Below are 19,734 nucleotides of genomic sequence, written 5' to 3'. Positions count from 1 at the left end.
CACAGTGATAACCCACTCAGTGCTCTGCATTGACACCTGAAGTCCTGTGCTGAACACAAACAGTTCCTAAATATTCCATCCTGGTCAGCTTTGTGCTTGTGATGGTCACAGCTGACACATTCAGTGACAGGGTCATGCTGCCACTGCAGGTGGTGTTGGCTGTCTCTGCTCTGGGGTTGCATCACTCTTTGCTTTTCTCTTACAGAAATAATTCCTGGGTTGTTTTTGGTTTTTAGAAAAGTAAATGTTCTCCTCTTCTGGCAGAAGTTTAAAGGTCTGAGTTCACAGCAACAGTTACTGCAGCCAGTTTAGGGAATGTGATCACTGTGATGTTTGTTGCCTTTTCACTCTTCACCATAATGCTGAGTGACATTAATTAATGGGAAGGGATTACATAGATCATTAAAAGCTTCTCATGTATGTGCTGACTCCCCCAGCCCCAAACTTGGTGAGCTCTTAGGAGAACCAATGCTGTGTTTTATTCCTCTGGCAGAGGGATTGCAGGGCTGTGTTCCCAGCTGGATCTGCAACCTGAGCACTCCTCACCTCATATTGGAGCCATCCAGGCTGCCAGGGAAACACAAGGAGCTGCTGTGGGGGCACAGCAAAGAAGGAGCAGCTCTGCTGTCTGAGGGGCACACACAGAACTGAACATGGAACCATGGAATGCTTTGGTTTGGGTTGGGAGGTTGGTCAGGATCTTACAGCTCATCTCTTCATAAGGATGCTTTCCACTAGACCAGGTGGCTTCAAGCCCCATCCAGCCTGGCCTTGAGCACTTCCAGGGATGGGGCACAGGAAAGCACCAAAACTGTTCAGAACTCCCTGATGGGAAATGACAGCCTCAGCTGTCAGACATTGAACCTCACCCCCTTGTAAGTGTCCCATGGAAAGAGGAGTTCTGCAGGTATAAAGGGAGCTGGTAGTTCTGATTAACAAGTGGCAAAGATCACAATCTCTGAATCTCTTGGATCAGCACCTTAACATGTTGAGCAAAGTAGACCTGTGGGAAATAAAGGAGTTAATCTGCTGCTAGTGAACCTGCTAATCAACCTGTAACCAAAGTTTCAGACACTGAAACTTGCAGGAGCTGAGAATTCATTGTCCAGATTGAAACACAGCAGCTCCCAGCAGCAAAAGCCTGAAAATGGGGAATTCTCAGCCAAGCCTTTTTGAGCCAGCTGTGAAAGGCTTTAGGACTATGATCTTGTTATCCTTCTGTCTTCAGCTTATTAAATAACTCAGCATTGTCAGGCTGTCTCCCCCCTCATTCCGAGCTCCAGCACTTACAGTCTGATGTGCTGTCCTTCTCTCCTGCCTGGAAGGGTCTCTCAGAGCACATCCAGCTTCTGGCAGTTTCTCTAATGACTGTTTCCAGTTGCAGTGGGCTGATGGACAGAATGTGTCAGCACAGGGATAAATTCAGGGAAGAACCAAAACCTGTTGCTTGGATAAGAGAGCAGGAAAGTTTCTTTTTCTGTTTCCATGTAGCTGCCAATGATTGACTTGTTGCTGGGGACATAGTTCATTTTCTAACTTAAGGAATTGTATTTTGGGAACTGCTGTCAGCATTGTTACCTGCAGAATTTGCACTTGCTTCTCCTCCCTCCTCCAGCTTACAGATAGTTATTTGCTAATGGCAACTCTCCAGTTTGGAGGAATGCATTGCTGGGATGCTGTACTTTTCCAGTTGTTTCCAGGAGACCATTATCTGTACTTGATACTTTTGCTGACTTTTTTTTTTAATCTTCCTTTTTTCACAGTGCATGTGAGTTTTTAATATACAAACATAGTTATGTATATAACATAGTTATATGTGTGTATGCCTGAGAAACAGATGTATGTGGGACAAAGACTTTTTAAATCACTACTGTGTTTGGAATAGGGATACTGTACTCTTCTTAAGAAGAGAAATTTCAAACATTTTAAGTCTGAGTAGCCACATAGCTTTCCATGTGGTGAACACACCTCCTTGTGGACAGGGAGCCAAACCTGTGCCTGGCTCCCCTGACCTGTGTTACCTGGATTTGGAAGAGCCAAAAATCTGTCCTGGCTTCCAAGGAAACAGTCATTGTTGGTTCGAATCTAGTGAGTGTAGTTCAGAGTCACTTCTAAGCTAGAAAGGGGTGAGAGGGTTTGGAGAGGGCCTAGGAAGAGCTTTCCTCCAGAAGAGCCCCATCAAGCCCAGCTCCAGTTCATACCAGCAGAGTCTCCTTTCCAGAGACTGGGGAAAACTGTGGTGATGAACCAGTTACTGTGTGCAGTTCATGTTCTTACTGTGCTGGCTGCAGGACCTGGATTTATTGGAGAAGGACCTGACAGGGATGGAGGGAACCTGTCATGGCCCAATGCAGTTCGTGTTGAGGGTGTATCTCAATTTTCAGTCCTGACAGCAGAACTAAATTCCTTGAAGAAATTCTGAGAAGAGAGCAGCTTTAGAACTTGGTGGATGTTTAGCTTCCAATTTTGTTGCCAGGTGTTCATAGAATGCCAGAAAGGTTTGGATTGGAAGGGAACTTACAGTTTTATTCCATCCCCTGCCATGGGCAGGAACACCTTCCACTAGACCAGGTGACTCCAAGCCCTGTCCAACCTGGCCTTGAACACTTCCAGGGATGGGGCAGCCACAGCTGCTCTGCCACATGTAGGTGATGTAAAACTCCAAGTTTTGCCCATTCTGGCTGTTCCCTCTGCGTCTTGGTGATGTTCTGCCAAAGGACTCCATGGTGGTGAATGGTGTTTGCCAGAAGCATTTAAAGCTCTGAGTGCCTGAAGGAGTTCAGGATGGCAGGATGGAGACCAGTGTCATAAAAGGATTAGCAGAAGACTGTATGTTTCTTGGAGAAATTAGTCTTCTGTTCTTGTTACCCATGCACCAACCAACAGGGCATTGTACCTCTCTTCTCTGCATCATTCATCCTTGACTTGGGAGGGGTTTCTCCTCACAATATTTTCTTTCCCTCTGGCTAGCATTCTCTAACAGGAATTGCTCCAGTATTCCTGGTTTACCAGCCTGAATACCCAGTCTTCCTATTTCCTGGGCTGAATCTCCCCTTCTATTAGATTGTATTGCAGCTCCTTTTGCCTTGATGTGGTGATGAGTAGTTGGGATCCATTTGAGTTTTACACTGTCCTTGATGAAAGAATTGACAGATTAAAATAGCTGTTTTCTTGAAAATAGGCAGGATTAAGTGGAAGCCAGGTTCATCAGTCAGTTACCAAGTTTTTTTTCCTACATAATACACAAACCAGAAGCCTGTAGCTCTTTCAGGCAGCAGGACACACTTTTCTCTGTGGCAGTTGTAAACCTCTGCAGTGGTTTTGCTGACTCTCACATACACATCTTGAACAATTTCTGTTCTTCTCCTTGAACTTACAGCCAAAACTCTGGTAAAAATCTGTTCCGCTTTATACATGTCTTGAGCTTGGTGTGATGGCTGCTCTTACTGCAAGTATTTCTCAGAGAAAGCTTATTGCAAGGAAACACAACACATAGGGGCTTTCCTTTGAAGATCTGCTTGGACCCTGAGATATTTGCTTGAATTAAGAGGGTGACACAGGCTCTGCACTTGAGGCAGCAGCATGTTCCTTTAAGACATAATTAAAAACTCTGTGGCTTGTTCTGAGGCTGCCTCACACCCCATTTGGTGCTTGTGCCCTGCAGTGTTTCTGCTTTGGAGAGCACTGCTGTGCTCTGCAGTGTTTCTGCTTTGGAGAGCAGCATGCTGCTCTGCCTGTGCCACCCAGCCCAGCCCAGCCCTGAGCTGCACCCAACTCACCCTCTCCTTCCTGTGCATTTGTTCTCTCTCTCTCTTCCAGCCCATTTAGCACACTCGGGTCTCTCAAAATTCAGTTTGTAAGTGAAGTGACACATTGTAAGATCTGTCTTTTCTCTGCCTTCCCCCAAAATGAAAAAGCAAAGCTCACAGGGTCCCAAGCAGGACACACCTGGCCCGCGCTGCCAGGCTGCTGCGTGCACTTCCAGGTACTGACAGCAGAGCCCCTCCTTCAGCACCCAGAGCTGGCTGCTCCCTTGCAGAAACCAGCTCTGTCACTGTGCAGTGGCTCTGCTGACTTGCCTCAGAAAATTCGGTTATCTCATGCTGTAAATGGCTTTGGGTGAGCTCCAGGAAGTGATGAATTGTGTAAATGGAAAGAGCCCAGAAGTTGGCGAATGACTGCGGCTGTGCCAGGCTGAGCCATGCTGACCTGCAGGATGTGCTCAGCTGAAGATCAAGTTCCTCTTGCAGGTTGGACTCCCAGAATGGTTAATGATGCTATAATGTGTCTGTATTTTAATATAAATTCTGAGGGAGCAGAGGGGGAAAAGCCTGGGAGGGTGATGGGGTAAAAGACCCAAAATGGTTTTTCTCTTGCCATACCCAAAGCAAAGCTGTGGCTGAACTGCACCAAGGAAATGCAGCAGCCTCCTGCAAGTGCCTGGGCTGCCCCTTCTGCAGAGCCCCTCCCCACGCCTCAGGCTGACCTGGACCCCAGAGATTTGCCAAACCATTCCTGAAACTCATTTGCAAACCTGTTCTGTCCTCTCTGTACCTGTAGCTCCTACATACCTGTGTCCTCATTGCAGAGTAAATTCCACTGATTTAAATTCCACTGATTCAAAGCCATTGCAGCAAAGTGCCTGCTGTACTGAGCTACAAATTTACTTGGTTGAAAAATTTCAGGAATTTATATTATTTTACTACTGCTCTGAACTTAATTTGCAGTATATTTTGCAAATGCCTTCTTCCTGTAGGTGGCTTATTGCTTCTGACTGCTGGGCAAACAGCAGTGATTCTGCTTGTGTCAAAAGCTGCAGAAAATGCTTATTGTTTCCTTAATGTGCCATTACCTGGACAGTGCACACACTGCAGCAGAGAGAGCAGGAGAGCTCCTGCTCTGCAAAATTAGGAGTTGCACAGCTTTCACGCATCAAACAGCAGCTTTTTTTGTTCATGAAACAGCAGATCCTTGAGAGACAGTCATCCCTCTGGAGTGTAGGCGCTTCCCGTGCTGCCATATCCATCACAGCTCCCGTGTCTGTCGGGATAATCAATGGGAAGAAATGAGCTCCTCTGCAGTGCATGCACATGGCTTGTGCTGGAGGCTCCTTGTGAAGGTGATAAATCACACCCTGGGAGTGCAGCTCTGCAAGCCCTCTCATCTCCATTGCAGGCAGCTCCCAGGGCACAGTTCAAAGAATCATGGAATCTCCTGAGTGGGAAAGGATCTCAGGCATCATTGAGTCCAACCCCTGGCCATACACAGACACCTCAGCAATCTCACTCTGTCCCTGGCAGTGCTGCCCAAACACTCCTGGAGCTCTGGCAACCTCAGGGCTGTGCCCATTCCCTGGGGAGCCTGGGCAGTGCCGGCACCCTCTGGGGAAGAACCTTTTTCACAATATCCAGTCTGACCCTCCTCTGTCACAGCTTCATGTCATTCCTTCAGGTTCTGTGCCTGGTCACAGAGAGCAGAGATCAGTGCCTGCCCCTCCAGGAGTCTCCAGTGCAGCATCCCTGACACAGACTCAATCCTTTGCACTTTCCTTGGCCTCTGGAGATCAGAGTTGTTCAGTGCATTATATATCAGGTCAATCCTTGCACCAGTTTCAGGTGAGAAGGCTCTTACATGAGCCCCACAACCCCTGACAGCTGGGGGGTGACTGTCTGTACCTCCCACAAGCCAAGAAACCCTGTAAAGGGGATTCCTCTCTGGAAGCCAGGCTGTTTTGCTGAATCAGCACTGAACACAGGTCCTGAGGGTGGATAAAACCCACCATGGCAGATTATTGTAGAATGATCCAAATTTCCAGATTCTCCGTGGTTTTGTCACAGTGCAGCAGTTTAGTGAATTTTTTAATAAATGTCTTAACATACTGGATCAGATGCAAATCCTCTTCAGCACATTACCTTTCCCATGAAGGTGGTGGACTAAAACCAGGGAAAGAGTCCAAGGACAAAGTAAGTGTATTCACCTTCATCCCTCACTTAGCTCACTGCCCTTTGAACACATGCAGACCTCTGGTACAGAGTTAACCTGGCAGTGATAGAACTGCAAAGAGCATTCCAGCACCCTCATCCCTCTGCAGTGAGACAGTGTGAATAATCATTCCACATTAACCAGGCTGAAGAGTAAAGTTTAATTAACTGTTCATAAGGCTGAAGCCTCTCTTCCAGCATGGAAATCATTTACTGCTGTGCACTTCTTGACTCAAAGCACTGCTCAATTCCTCACCAGTTCCTCCCAGTGAATGCCAGGGCAGAGGCTGCAGTTTATGTATTCTCATGTGAATAATTCTTTTGAATTCTCCCAGCTTTGATGAAATCTATTTGTGCACAAGTCCATGTTTAACTGTGGGTTTTTCAGTGTTAAGGATCTTGGTTTACCCAGAGTGTGAAGGTCATTTCTTTATTTCCATGGCTCGTTCCAAGGCGTGTGTCTGTGTGACGCCTGCAGTTCAGTGGCTCCTGGCGTGATGGGTTTCATATTGATGAAGGCAGCAGATTGCAGGAATATGATCGGGACTGTAATGACAGGAAGGAGGGTCTGAGGAATGCACCAGCACAGGATTTCTGTTCTGAGATTTTTGTCTGAGTGAGAGGGCATTTATGAGGAGTGGGGTTCTTTTCCTAATGATGCAATGATTTGGAATGGAGCAAATAATGTAGAGGATAGGTGCACCTTTTAAACAGAACATGTCCAACACTAAAGGATTTATTGAGAGGCTCTGGGGAGAAGGTGCTGTGAACACGTGTGTATTGTGTGCTCATGGGGGATTTGTCCCAAAGAAACAGATGGAGCTAAAATTAATTTTTGTCCATGAGAAAGAGAATAATAGCTCAGGAGTCTACAGAGACAGGAAGGCAGATCATCTGCTTTTACTTTAACCTCTTCTGCACCTTCTTTCTTTCCAGGTCATATCTGACTCCGGTGCGGGATGAGGAAGCAGAATCACTGAGGAAGGCACGATCCAGACAGGCCCGGCAGACTCGCAGGTCTACCCAGGTACAGAATGGAAATCTTCACATTCATGTGTAGGATGAAGAGAGCTCCTTAACTGGTTGTCCGCAAAAACTGTGACTGCCCCATCCCTGGAAGTGTCCAAGGCCAGGTTGAACAGGGCTTGGAGCAACCTGGGATAGTGGGGGGAGTCCCTGCCCATGGCAGGGATGGAATGAGATGAGCTTTAAGGTCCCTTCTAATCCAAACCATTCCATGAATCTGTAAAGAGGCAGGATTTTCTTTTCTGTTATGTTATTTCTTAGGACCAGGGACTTGTCTGCACTCACACTGTTTTGGAGAGGTTTGGCAAAATTTCCTTCAAGCAGTTATTACAAAACCCTCCCACAGACATACATGAGTTAGATTTCCAAGCTTTGCTTTCTGCAATGTACCTGCCTCTTAGTTTGTAGTGTGATCACATATATTTGGGTTGCTTTGAGTCAGTGATTATGTCAGTAGGCTGAGAAATACAGTAAAGGCAGTGGAATTCTTCCCTTTCTCTTACCATAGGGATGAAACGTGAGCCTGACCAGATGTGAGTCTGTGGCATTTTAAACTGACCTGGAAGACTGAAAATATAATTTCAGGCTGGAGAAGTCTCCAAGGAGACTCTAGAGCCCCTTCCAGTGCCTAAAGGGGCTCCAATTAGAGCTGGAGAGTGATTTTGAGCAAGGGACAGGACAAGGGGGAATGGCTTCCCATTGCCAGAGGGCAGGGTTAGATGGGATATTGGGAAGGAATTCTTGGCTGTGAGGCTGGGGAGGCCCTGGCACAGGGTGCCCAGAGCTGTGGCTGTCCCATCCCTGGAAGTGTCGAGGGGCAGACTGAATGGGGCCTGGAGCAGCCTGGGCTAGTGGAAGTGTCCCTGCCCTTGGTGGGGGTGAGGTGAGATGAGCTTTAAGGTCCCTTCCAAGCCAAACCAGTGTGGGGTTCTGTGATTCAGGCATGAATGGAAGGCTGATGTTTCCCTGCAGGGAGTGACCCTGACGGACCTGCAGGAGGCCGAGCGCACGTTCAGCCGCTCGCGGGCGGAGCGCCAGGCGCAGGAGCCGCAGGGCGACAGAGCCGAGGACAGCACTGACAGACCTGCGCGCTGGGCACGGAGCACGGACGACGAGGTGATCCTTCTGCCTCAGCACCCCTTGCCTGAGAGCTGCCTAAACCATTTAGGAGAGCTGACATCAGGAGACATTCATTGGTGGTTATCTTTTTATTCTGAGGGGTGGAAAGAGGCACCGCTGGCTGAGGAGCAGCAGTTCAGCGTGAGGGAGGTGCACGTGGAGGTGCTGGAGCTTAGCTCTGCCTTTGCTCTCCTCTGGGAATTTCACCTTTCTGTCTCTTGCCAGAAAATAAAACGGTGTAAATCCCAGAAAGTGTAATGAGAAGGCTAATGATAGAAATGTGGCCTGGATCCATCCTGCTGTGCAGTCTAGGCAGAGGCTTTGTGTTCACGTTTTTCCACAGATGTTCAATGTGTAATGGAAAGCAGTTTTCTGCCCCTGCCACCACCTCTATTTTTTTCACTCTAAGTCATATCTTTCTATTACATAACTTGTGTCTCCTGCCATGAGCTGTGGGGACAAAGGGATTGATCCCAGATCTCCAGCTGTGGAGGGTGCTGTTACACTGTAGCTGTGCAATGACTTTAACATCCCTCCTTATCTGATGGAATGGACCTGATCTGGCACGGGTAGGTGATCACTTCCAGCAGCAGTGAAGAAAACATTGCACTCTGAAAAATTACTCCATTCCTTGAAATCCAAAATCTGGTACTTCCTTTTCATTGTCCTATTTTTCTGTCATGTCTCTTTGTTTCTAGACCGTCTATCGGCGATTGAGGGGCCCGGCACAGCCCGACAAACCCACAACGCCTGTGTCTCCTTCCACAGCAGCACCTCTGCTCTATACAAGCTCCTACCTGACTAGAACAAATAAATATCTAGGCCTGGACTCCATGAATCCAACAGATTTCAGAGCAGCAGGCACAGAGATGGAGAAAAATGGTATGTACCAGGAGAGTGAAGAACAAAGCTAAAGGGTTTTCTTGTGGTTTAGAACTTCCAGTGTGCACAGATGGAGAGAACACACTTACTTGTTACTCTGAGGGAAGCTGCCACATCACAAAACAAATGTTATTTGTTTGAAGTTAAACAAATTCCTATTGCTTGTAACAGAGGGATAAAAGGATATTTTTTATTTTGGATAAATAAATGAGATAGTGATCATGGAGCATTTAGCTATTCGAGCTGGGGAAAGAGATTCCCCTAGTACAGTTTATCCTCAGAACTGGAGTAAGTCAGGATGACCCGGGGAGAGCTGGCAGCTGGGGTAACTTCCCTGGCTCTGATGAGGGAAGGAGGTGAGTATCCAGCTGTAGTAGGAGATTCCATTTCATTTGGTTTAATAAGTCCTTTGTAATATAACACAAGACAAGATGACCTTGATCAGCTTGAAAAGAACCCCAGCACCTTAGCAAAGGCACAGATGTAAATCACTGAAACCAAAGCAGTCTTTCTTTGCTTGGCCAGAGTGTGAAGATCAGGATTCAGATGACAGATCCCTGAACAAACAGTCGATCCGAGAGCGGCGACGGCCAAAAGAGAGGCGGAGAGGCACCGGCATCATCTTCTCCACACAAGATGTAAGTTTGAGTTCCTTAGAAACAGAAACTTCAGGGTGAATTTGCTTCCCATTCCAAGCTTCATGATTTTCTTCCCAGTCCTTTGATTTCCCCTTAGTTCTTCCCTCTCCAGCTCTCTTTCAGACTGGCCTATCCAACGGTCTCACATCCCTGTTTGGCCTGTGTCAGAGCGAGCAGCAGCTCTGGGCAGCTGTTCTGAGCCATATCATGGGAACCCTGCAGGACTGGGAAAGGCCCACATGGGAGAGGACAGGTTCAAAGTCTTATTGCTTTGAAAAGAGGTCACAAGCCAACTGAAGTAATTTCAAATTTTTTCAAGCCCAAATCTGTCTGCTCTTTAGGCCCCTGAAAAAAAGACAATAGGAAGAAAACTCATGTCTGGGTCCCCTCCCAGCACCAGGGAACACTCACAGCATAGAAGAGCTGTCTGTGTCATGGTCATTTCTCTTAGTCCTGCTTTCAGAGGATTTCTTCAGTCTGAGGGAAGGAATCCAACCCTCCAAACTTTGGTTAGAACCTCAGCTAGGAAAATAGATCACCTTTTCCAGGAGAGAGTAAGAATTATGAAATTATGGTTAATGGGTTGAGTCCAGAGTCAGCTGGGATGCCATGGTAGTTCACATTTGCTCTGTGAAATCCTGGAGCAGTTACAAAGGGCAGTGGCTTAGAGAAGCTCTGCAAGTGCAAGTTTCCTGGGATGATGGATCTTTCCACCTGGAGTCTAACTGAACTGGAGATACTTTTGGAAGTCAATATTATGACAGTATTTCAGATGTGCAGTTTTTCCAAGTTTTTTTCCCTCAGTGTATTAGGGACTTCCTCCCAACTCCTCAGAAGCATTGAAATGGCAGGAGCCATCTCAAGAGAGTAATTCTGTCCTCAATACCAAGATCTTCTAAATGGCCATTAGGACAGCAAACCTGATCTGATAATTAGCCAAAAGCATTTGGACAGGCATTTCTTTTGACAAAAGTTTCCCTAACATTAGCATCAAATAATTTTTTCACTGAAGGGTGTTAGGGACTGGCACAGGCTACCCAGAGCAGTGTTGGAGTCACCATTCCTGGTAGGATTCAGAACACACATGCACGTGGCACTTTGTGCTGTGGTGGAGTTGACATGGTGTGTTCGGTCTAAGGTTGGACTTGGAGGTCTTTTCCAACCCTAATGATTCTGTGATTCTATAAACCATACATTATCTTCTTGGGATAAAGTTTTGTTGTCTCCAGAACTGCCTAATTTTATTGTTTGCCTTTCCTCCTAGGATGAAGATGAAGTTGATGGAAATGAGGAGGTGAAGGAAGCTCAGGTAAGTGAGACCATGTATCTGAATCACTGATGTGCCACTCCTGGGTGTTGGTGGCAGAGTGTTCTGTGAATTTTACTCTTGTCTATAAGAGAGCTCAGGCTCTGCTCAGGAGTATGAACAGGCAGGTAGTTCCAAGCAGCAAATGCCTTACTGATTTCTCTTCTGAAAGATGAGGTATGTCTGCAGAGTGGCCTGAGTTCCGTGTTGGCTCCTGGAGAGCTGCACAGGAGTTGTGGAGCCTGGAGGAAGGCAGTAGTGGGGCTGTGGTGCTGGGGTAGTGGGATCCCAAGTGTCCTGGGGAAGGTGTGACCTTGGATCTTGGAATCACTGCTATTTTGGACAGGATGTTTTGAATTTCTGGAATCTGCTCTCCTGTCTCATGGATTTGTTTTCTTGCGGGAAATGGGCTTTGCGAGGTTGTTCAGTGTTCCCCTGTTCTTGCAATAGTCTCATCCTTTGAGGCCCTTTCTTTCATTTTAGAATAATTACTGAGTCTTTCCAAATTGCCTTGGTTTCCTTTGGTTTTGTTTGTCTTTGTCTGAAACGCATTTGAGCCTGACAACATGACTGACTCTGACAATGTCAAAGCTAAATACATTTCCAAGCCATTAAAGTGCAGGGTGGAAGACCTGGGAGAAGCAGCAAATGCAAGGTTGCACAGGGGTCAGCCTGCTTGTGGCATGTTCCATTTTTGCTGGGAAACGTTGAACCTGGGGGAGCCTTTCCCTATACTTTGCAATGCAGTAGAGTGATTAAAGCATCATTTAGTTGGAATTAACTGGTTCTTTGCTGAAAATTGGCAATAACACCCTTGTGACTGTGTTTTTGTTTTCATTCTTGCAATATTCACTCAGAATGCGGCAAAGTCACGGCGAGCCTTGCTGGGGCCAGAGCCTCACGTGGTGCTGGGATGGTGTTTAGCATGTGCTTATCTTTCCATGCCAGCCCTTGCTTTCCCAGTGCTTACTTTGCACTTTACTCCACTTGAAATGTGAGATATTCCTGCTCACAGAAGCATCACCTGCTTCAAGCAGGCCAGCTCTTCCCACAGGAGTTTCTGCTCATCACAGTGCAGAGCTTCCTGAAATCTTCACTGCACCCTGCAGCAAAGATTTGGCCATTTATCGTCATTAAAATTGTTTTGACATTTCTGCTGCCTCACAGTAAGACTGAAGGAGGGGAGTTTTGTAATGTGTAAAAGTAATAATCATAATAGGGACACCTTGTTTCCAGCAGGCATGTTTGGGACTTGCTGGGAATGTCTTGTTCTTCTGGGAAGTTGTCCCAGATTACCAAAATTAAGACAGAAGAGTAGCTGAGGCTGCAGGTTTGGAGGCTTCCTGGAGTCTAGTTCTAAAATTGTTGAAGATTTTATTGAGCACAGTCCTCATTGCTCTTGTAAAGCTGCACTTTGGGAGAACCCAGCTGCCCAAAAATTCAAGGTCACCCAGTCTCTTGCAATTAATAATGCTGGTTTTCCCCAAATTAACAGCAAGGATTCCTTTTGTCTAACACTTCAGTGATTTTCTTGTGGGCTCCATCTAAAAGCAGAGGAACTTCCTTTCAGTTCCATCATCCCCTTTGTGCAGGCGCTTCCTGGCACCAGTATCATGGTTTCTTATGCACCCAACATACCTTAGACCTGGCTTAGACTCTCCTCCCACTCTGCTAGAGCTGGTTTTCCCATTTTCCCAGTCCTCTTGTTTTTATCCAGTTCCCAGTTCATTTTCTTGAATGCATGCTTCCAGCATCATGTCACTTGGTCAGTCTTCCCTGGTTTATTTGAGATCCAAATCAGAGATTTCTGTCCTAAGTGGCCATCACTTTGGCAGGAATCATGGAGCAGCTCTCTGTTTTCAGTTCTAGTGCCAATAAGAAAGTACAGTTAATAATCATTAATTCTTCAGTAAATATAATTCTAGAATGGCAGGTGCCAAATGTCACCAGGTTGTGAACTTGAACAGTCTGGAGTGTTCCATTTCAGTAGCAGAACCCCAAAGAGTCTGATTTTGTGGGAACGGTTACGTTTTTCCTCCAGTGTTTATATCTTGGCTGATATCAGGATGATTTTCATGGAAGCCAAAAAAAAAAAAACTTGCTTAAAATCCCTCCTCCAAGCTCTGCAGTGCTGGAGACTAGCACAGGAAAGGTAAAGGCAGTTTTGGGAAGAAAAAAAGGAGCAAATACATGTTGTTCTAATTCTCAGAAGTGGATGAATTATTTTGGCTGAGCTCATGAGCACCAGAGTGGGAAACCAGCCCAGACGCTTTGGCTGAGGTTTAGGCAGCTCAGAGGTCTCATAGTGGGATGTGTCAGTGTCCTCCATGTGTTCTGCTCCCACCCCAGCTCCTTCCTCGGGACACAGACTGCCTGGATGCACTGTGGAAAGTTGGAAGAGCAGACAAAGTTTTATTGTGGAATAAATGTTCAAGGGTACAAGGACTTCAGCTGGAAAAAGCCTCTGGGGAAGCAGCTTTAAGAGAAGTTTTTCCGTGATTCCAGTGAGAAGGAGCTGCAAAGGAAGGAGTTTTTGTGTGGTCTGGGGAGACCTGAGCTCAAAACAAAGGTGGGGGAGAAGCTTGGCCACAGTTTTGTCTCTGTTTCTCAGAAAATAAAAACTGGGAGAGTCAAAAGCCCGTGTTATACCCAGACTGAGCTGGGGGAAGGCTGGAGCTGGGAAACTGTCCCTGTTCCCTCAAGCCACTGACTGCAGAATACCAGTGGGAATTCCAGTCTTGGTGAGGCCACTGAGGCCAAATGCAGCAGAGCCACTGTGGGTAGGGATCAATGTCTGGGATGCAGCAGGAGGATGATGATAAAGACTAAAGAGAATATTCCAATGTTCCAATTCAGAGCAGATTTTCTTTATCCCTGACTCTGCTGGCTTTGACTTGGCCCTGACTTAAAATAATAGAATCTATTACAGACTGGTTTGGGTTGGAAGGGACCTTAAAGCCCATCCAGCCCCAGCCCTGCCTTGGGCAGGGACACCCCCACTACCCCAGGGTGCTCCAAGCCCAATTCAACCTGGCCTTGGACACTTCCAGGCATGGTGCAGCCACAGCTGCTCTGGGAAACTTCTGCCATTGCTATTGCACAGCAGGAACAATTAGGAACAAATTTGGAAGAAAAGTATATTTTAAATGCCAGAGCATTGAGAACAAGTAGAAAATGTTTATAATCATTTAAAGGATTGTTTCTGCTTGCACTTCTCTGCTGGAGCATTACAGATGTGCCTCACCCACCTGAGAGTTTGTCAGAGGAAAACTTTAAATTCAGAGGAAGACACTGAGTGTTATGTTCATAAAATAACAATTTCTGAGCAGTAAAAGTATCAAACAAAATGTCTGTTGTCATGAACTGCCTCCAGGACAGTCTGTATAGCCCAGTATAAACCCCAGACACACTAATGGAATTAAGTTTTATGGAGGAATAGCACTGAAACATTTGATTGTGAATTACAATTGCTGTAAGTGGATTAAATAGGCTCCATTCCTGTCTCCCTGCGCTTTGATTTATGGAATGAACCAGGCTCACTCTGGTTTGTAAATAAGTGTTCTGCCTACTTGTACTGTTACCATGAAATCACCAGATGCAACTGGATACCAATGTAAATTAAATCTTTGTCTTAGAAGGGCTGAATTTCTAAGCTTAATTCCACAAGTTCTAAGGGAGAACCAATGAACTGGAAAATTCGTTATACAAACTCAATGTCTTCATGTTATTGCTGATTCAGAGCTATGACCTGGGAGTCCTGATTTTGGTGTGTCCTGTTTTTCACCTATATTTTTGCTTTTAGTGCCACTTTATCCTTCCACAGAGGCTTCAGTTCAGCTTTTGTCACCATACTGTTTGCCTTTTTGTGCAAGATGGGTGTGATGAATAACTAGAAGATCAGGAATAGCTTTTGTTAAGTTCTTTGTGAATATCCTGTTGTAGTCAGACTGGGTGTACTGGGAGCCCTGGGAGGCCCCAGTCGTTACTGCCCCTTTTCCAGTGTCATGCAGCCAACCCTGTGCCTGCAGATTGTGTTTGGAAGCCAAGGAAGGCTCAGAGTCCTCCACTTTCAGGGCTCACATTGCCTAATATGGTAAGGTATGTCTGCAAGAGCTGAGCTGTTTTGCTGGGATACAAAGGAAAGTTGACCAGTAAAAGGAGCAAAATAGGTGAACTTCTGGCCAGCTGATAGGAAACTAAAATCCTTTCAATCCAGACAGTGCTGTATGGTGGTGCTCATCCTCTGCTTCATTGCTGCTGGCCTGGGGTCCCTTCTGGGGATTAAGGATATGAGTATTTTCCCCTGGTTTTACCCTTGAATGTTTATTTCTAGAAGAGATGTGGTGTGATGTGGGAAGGAAACCATCTGGCTCCTGTCCAAGGGCACGTAGATGGCACTATGCGTCACTTGCATCATGTAGTTAAATTGGAGAGCATTTAATTCTGTGTAACATAAGGCTGGGAGAGATTGGCTCTGTTTAGTCCTGTTTATAAACAAATTGCTCTAATGGGCTGTGTATGCTGCAAGGAAGGATCTTTAATATGTGTAGCAATATGAAATAGCAGCAAAGTGCCGCAGGAAGGAGCATGAGCTGAGGCTTTGCCATAGAGCTGAATATGGTGAAGAAAGTCCTCATCGTGTTCAGAGTGCCCTGGGTTCTCTGGGAGGTGAAGGGGGCAGACAGCAGAGAAATTAAAATTCGTTCTGCAAATATTCCTACAAAAATGCTTCACATCTGCACAGAGGATTTGCCTTGTGAGTCTCCAGCCTGATGTGCTTGTGTTGGTTTTTCTGAACTTCAGTATGTGGAGAAGGGCATCAGCCTGGGTGGCTGCTCTCCATGTTGGTACAGCACTTCACTCCTCAGCCTGGCTCTGAGCACCAGTTTACAGCTCTGGGAAAACATTGTTTGTGCCTAAAGCCAAGTGACCCAAGTGGGTTGTGTGACTACAGGGTTACAGCTAAATGCCTTCAGGTGAATTCCTCTAACTCACCAAGTTGCTGAATTAGGAAGGTGTAATGTGAAGCAGTGATGGGGATGGGGATGGGTAACACAAAACCAGCTAAAAGCCAATCTGTGAGTCCTGGGAAGATGAAGCAAAACAGCCAGTCCTCCAGGAGTGATTCCCAAGGTCACAAACTCATAACTATTTAAGGTAACTTTATGCTGTAGCATCTTGTTCAGTAGATTGCTGTCAGTCTTGCAGTGCAGTCTGAGGTGACTGATCCTTCTCAGTTATTGGTAAGTCATTCCCCTGCAACCATGGGGCTGGGGTTGGCCCTGCAGCAGCCACCCACAGCTCCCTTGGCTGCTGATGGCATTGCTGGGAGGCCTGTGCAGTCAGTTCAGATGATCCCAGCTCACCCCAGGCTCCTTTTCCTTTGCACCCGTGGCAGCTGTTGCACAGAGTCCTGGGATTCTCCTGCTTTCTTCCCAGAAGGAGCTGGGAGCAGTGTGATGGACAGGGTGACAACAGGATCCATGACACGTGTGTGCTTCTCTCCAGGGCTGTGTGGACACAGCACAGCCACTGCAGGAGATGGGAGTGCTCACTCCAGGGTGAATGCTAGCCCAGACCCACCAGCCTGAGGAGCAGCATTGCTCCTGCCCCATATCCCAGAGACAGAATAAATCTCACTATTGTTTTATGTCTATTTATGTTTGTAATTTTTGACTTCTTAAAGGTTAACAGTGTATAGTTGTGCTCATACATGTAACAGAGCACGGGAACCTGTCAAAATGTCTCCTTGTGATATGTTCAAAACTATGGAAAGGAGTCTCTGACTGCTGAACTGCTTGAAGCAGGTTCTGGGCCCCTCTGGGAGCTGCTGATCCTACCTCAGTGTCAGTCATCCAGTGGGCTGGGGGAGGATGTCTCTCCTGACATGATTGAAGTCATCCTCCAAAATATCTGATCTGCTGAATTAAACTTCCTGCCTGCAGCAGGAGATATCTGGGTGGGCTGGTGACATCTGGTGTCATGGTGACACAGGTGTCTGCCCTGGAGAAAGGGACTGGGGGCAGTGGGAGGGGGCTGCAGCCCATGGAATTGGGATGTGCCATGGTCAGGCTCTGCTGTCTGGCCCTTCTCCCCAGTGTGAGAATCTGCATCCAGTTCTGGGGTCCCAGCACAGGAAGGATGTGGAACTGCTGGAATGAGTCCAGAGGAGGCCACAAAGCTGCTCCAGGGCTGGAGCCCCTCTGCTCTGGAGCCAGACTGGGAGAGCTGGGGGTGTTCAGCCTGGAGAAGAGAAGGCTCCAGGGAGAGCTCAGAGCCCCTTCCAGGGCCTAAAGTGGCTCCAGGAAATCTGGAGAGGGACTTTGGACAAGGCATAGCATGACAGGACACAGGGAATGGCTTCCCACTGGCAGAGGGCAGGGATGGATGGGATATTGAGAAGGAATTCTTGGCTGTGAGGCTGGCCAGGCCCTGGCACAGGCTGCCCAGAGAACCTCTGCCTGCTCCATCCCTGGAAGTGTCCAAGGCCAGGCTGGACGGGGCTTGGAGCACCCTGGTGAGTGGAAGGTGTCCCTGCCCATGGCAGGGGGTGGGATGAGATGAGCTTTAAGGTCCCTTCCAACCCAAACCATCTGTGATCCCAGTATTCCATGGATGCTTTTCTCTGGCAGAGACAGAAGCTGATTGTCCTCATCTCCTGCCATCCTGTGCAGGCTGGTGCCATCCCACATTAGTAAATTATTTATCTCCCAGACATGTCCAGAAGGAATGAAAAGCAGAAGCTGTATTGCCTTATGGCTAGCAGAGAACTTAGGAGTAATCTACATTTGTTTGGAAAATTGGAGTCAAATTCTCTGGCAATAATATATCATTTGGAAACAACCACTGTAGGGAAAATGCTATGTTGCTGTGATATAAGTGGTGATGTGGTTTGTCTCTTGTGTCTCTAAAAGGTCACTTTTTGTTCAGAGTTTATATCCTCCCACATGCCTCTCTTGAGAAAAAGCCTCATGTTTGGAAAGTCATTGTTAGTTTTCTACTCTTGGACGTGGACTTCCCCTATGAAAAGTAACATTATGTGGCATAAGCTTCTTCATTGTTTGGTGTTTCAATATGTTGAATCCTTAAGCTGCAAAACTCCTGGCAGGAGTTTCCCACCTGCTCTGGTTAATTTACACTTCATTGCTCATTGTGGGGAACATATAAGAAAGATGGAAAAAGACTTTTTACAAGAGCATGTAGTGACAGGACAAGGTGAAACAGTTTCCCACTGTCAGAGGAGAGGTTTAGATCAGGTATTTCAAAGACATTCTCCCTGTGAGGGTGGTGAGGCTCTGGCACAGGGTGCCCAGAGCAGCTGTGGCTGCCCCTGGATCCCTGGAAGTGTCCGAGGCCAGGCTGGAAGGGGTTTGTGGAAAAGTGGAAGGTGTCCCTGCTCATGGCAGGGGGTGGAACAGGATGAGCTTTAAGGTCCCTTCCCAGGCCACCTGTGATTCTGTAGTAGGTACCTACCAGGCACCCAGTGCTGGGGTGTTTGAGTGGCTGTTTTACCATATAGCTTGACTTTTCATTGATCTTGGATTTCATCCTTGGCAGGGACATGACCCTCTGTCCCACAAGGTGCTGCTGCTGAGGGATGGTCAGAAACAGGCTGAAGCACAGTTAGATGACAGTGTGCTGAAGTTCCAGATTTGCCTGGCCAGTGGCACTGGGATATTGTTGTGTGTCAGCCATTCACTTCCACAGCTGAGCTGGCAGACAGGTTTGACAGCCCTGGAGTGGCTCTGTAGGGTACAGAGAATCTGATCAATGTAGATAAAGAGCAGAATGGATCATGACTATTGTGAGGGCCCTGAGATTTTTATTTCTCTATGTCATATTTTGGAAAGTCCCTTAGCTTGAAATAGCTGTTTCCATCTGGTTCTTGTACTGCTGTTTGCTTTCTCAGCTTCTTTGGCATGGCCTGTTCATAGCTGTGCAAATTGTTGTAAGAAACCTGGGTGGGTAGAAGGAACCTGTCAGGAAACACTTGCTGAGTGCAACTGCCAGACAGCTTCCCCTGGAAAATATTATGTTCCAATACTACTTTATCCTTTAATGGTTGGAACTGGATGAAATCAGTTGATTTTTTGCATGAGCAATGCTCAAACTGGACTTGTGAGTGGACAGAGCAAAGCATCTCCCTGGATTTGCTGAAGCCTGTCCAGAGAAGGGCAGCAGAGCTGGAGGAGAGTCTGGAGCACAGTTCTGATGAGGAGCAGCTGAAGGAGCTGGAGAGGCTCAGCCTGGAGAAAAGGAGGCTCAGGGGGCCCTTCTGGCTCTGCACAACTCCTGACAGGAGGGGCAGCCGGGGGGAGTCGGGCTCTGCTCCCTGGGAACAGGACAAGAGGGAATGGCCTCAAATTGAGACAGGGGAAGTTCAGGTTGGTTATCAGGAAAAATTTCTTCCCTGAAGTGGTTGTCAGGCCCTGGCACAGCTGCCCAGGGCAGTGGTGGAGTCACCATCCCTGGGAGTGTTCAAAAAACGTGGATGTAGCACTTGGGACGTGGTTTAGTGGTAAACATGGCAGTGGTGGGGGAACAGTTGGGCTCAGAGGTTTTTCCAACAATCCCTGATCCTGTTATTCTCTGAGTTTATTGTGATGCTTTTTTCAAACAAAGCATGGTACTGAGTTCAGGAAAGAGCCAGGTTTTGGGTGGACATGAAGCAACTTCTCCACAGCCACCAGACCAATCTCTGGTGTACAGACCTGGCCAGGACTGGGACATGACAACAGGCACTGCTGGGGTTACCTCAGGGCTTGTGCCCATGGCTGCATTT

The 19,734-nt window shown here is 47.1% G+C and overlaps 1 protein-coding gene across 8 annotated transcripts in view; it reads left to right on the top strand.

The window, feature by feature from the left end:
* PPP1R12B (protein phosphatase 1 regulatory subunit 12B) overlaps nucleotides 1–19,734 on the top strand; it is a 134,832-nt gene that overhangs the window by 73,882 nt on the left and 41,216 nt on the right. For all 8 annotated transcript variants that reach the window (XR_014616707.1, XM_084220552.1, XM_084220547.1 and 5 more), the window contains 5 exons: nucleotides 6,918–7,008; nucleotides 7,980–8,123; nucleotides 8,825–9,008; nucleotides 9,534–9,646; nucleotides 10,911–10,955. Coding sequence is in view for 7 of the 8 variants with exons in the window: in XM_084220552.1 (XP_084076678.1) it covers nucleotides 6,918–7,008; nucleotides 7,980–8,123; nucleotides 8,825–9,008; nucleotides 9,534–9,646; nucleotides 10,911–10,955 (577 nt within the window). In the remaining variant the exon portion in view is untranslated. The remainder of the gene's footprint in view (nucleotides 1–6,917; nucleotides 7,009–7,979; nucleotides 8,124–8,824; nucleotides 9,009–9,533; nucleotides 9,647–10,910; nucleotides 10,956–19,734) is intronic.

The sequence above is a fragment of the Fringilla coelebs genome (assembly GCF_963513975.1).
Source record: "Fringilla coelebs genome assembly, chromosome: 23".
NCBI lineage: Eukaryota > Metazoa > Chordata > Aves > Passeriformes > Fringillidae > Fringilla > Fringilla coelebs.
Note: the sequence above shows the minus strand (reverse complement) of the source record. Positions and strands in the feature narration are given on the sequence as shown.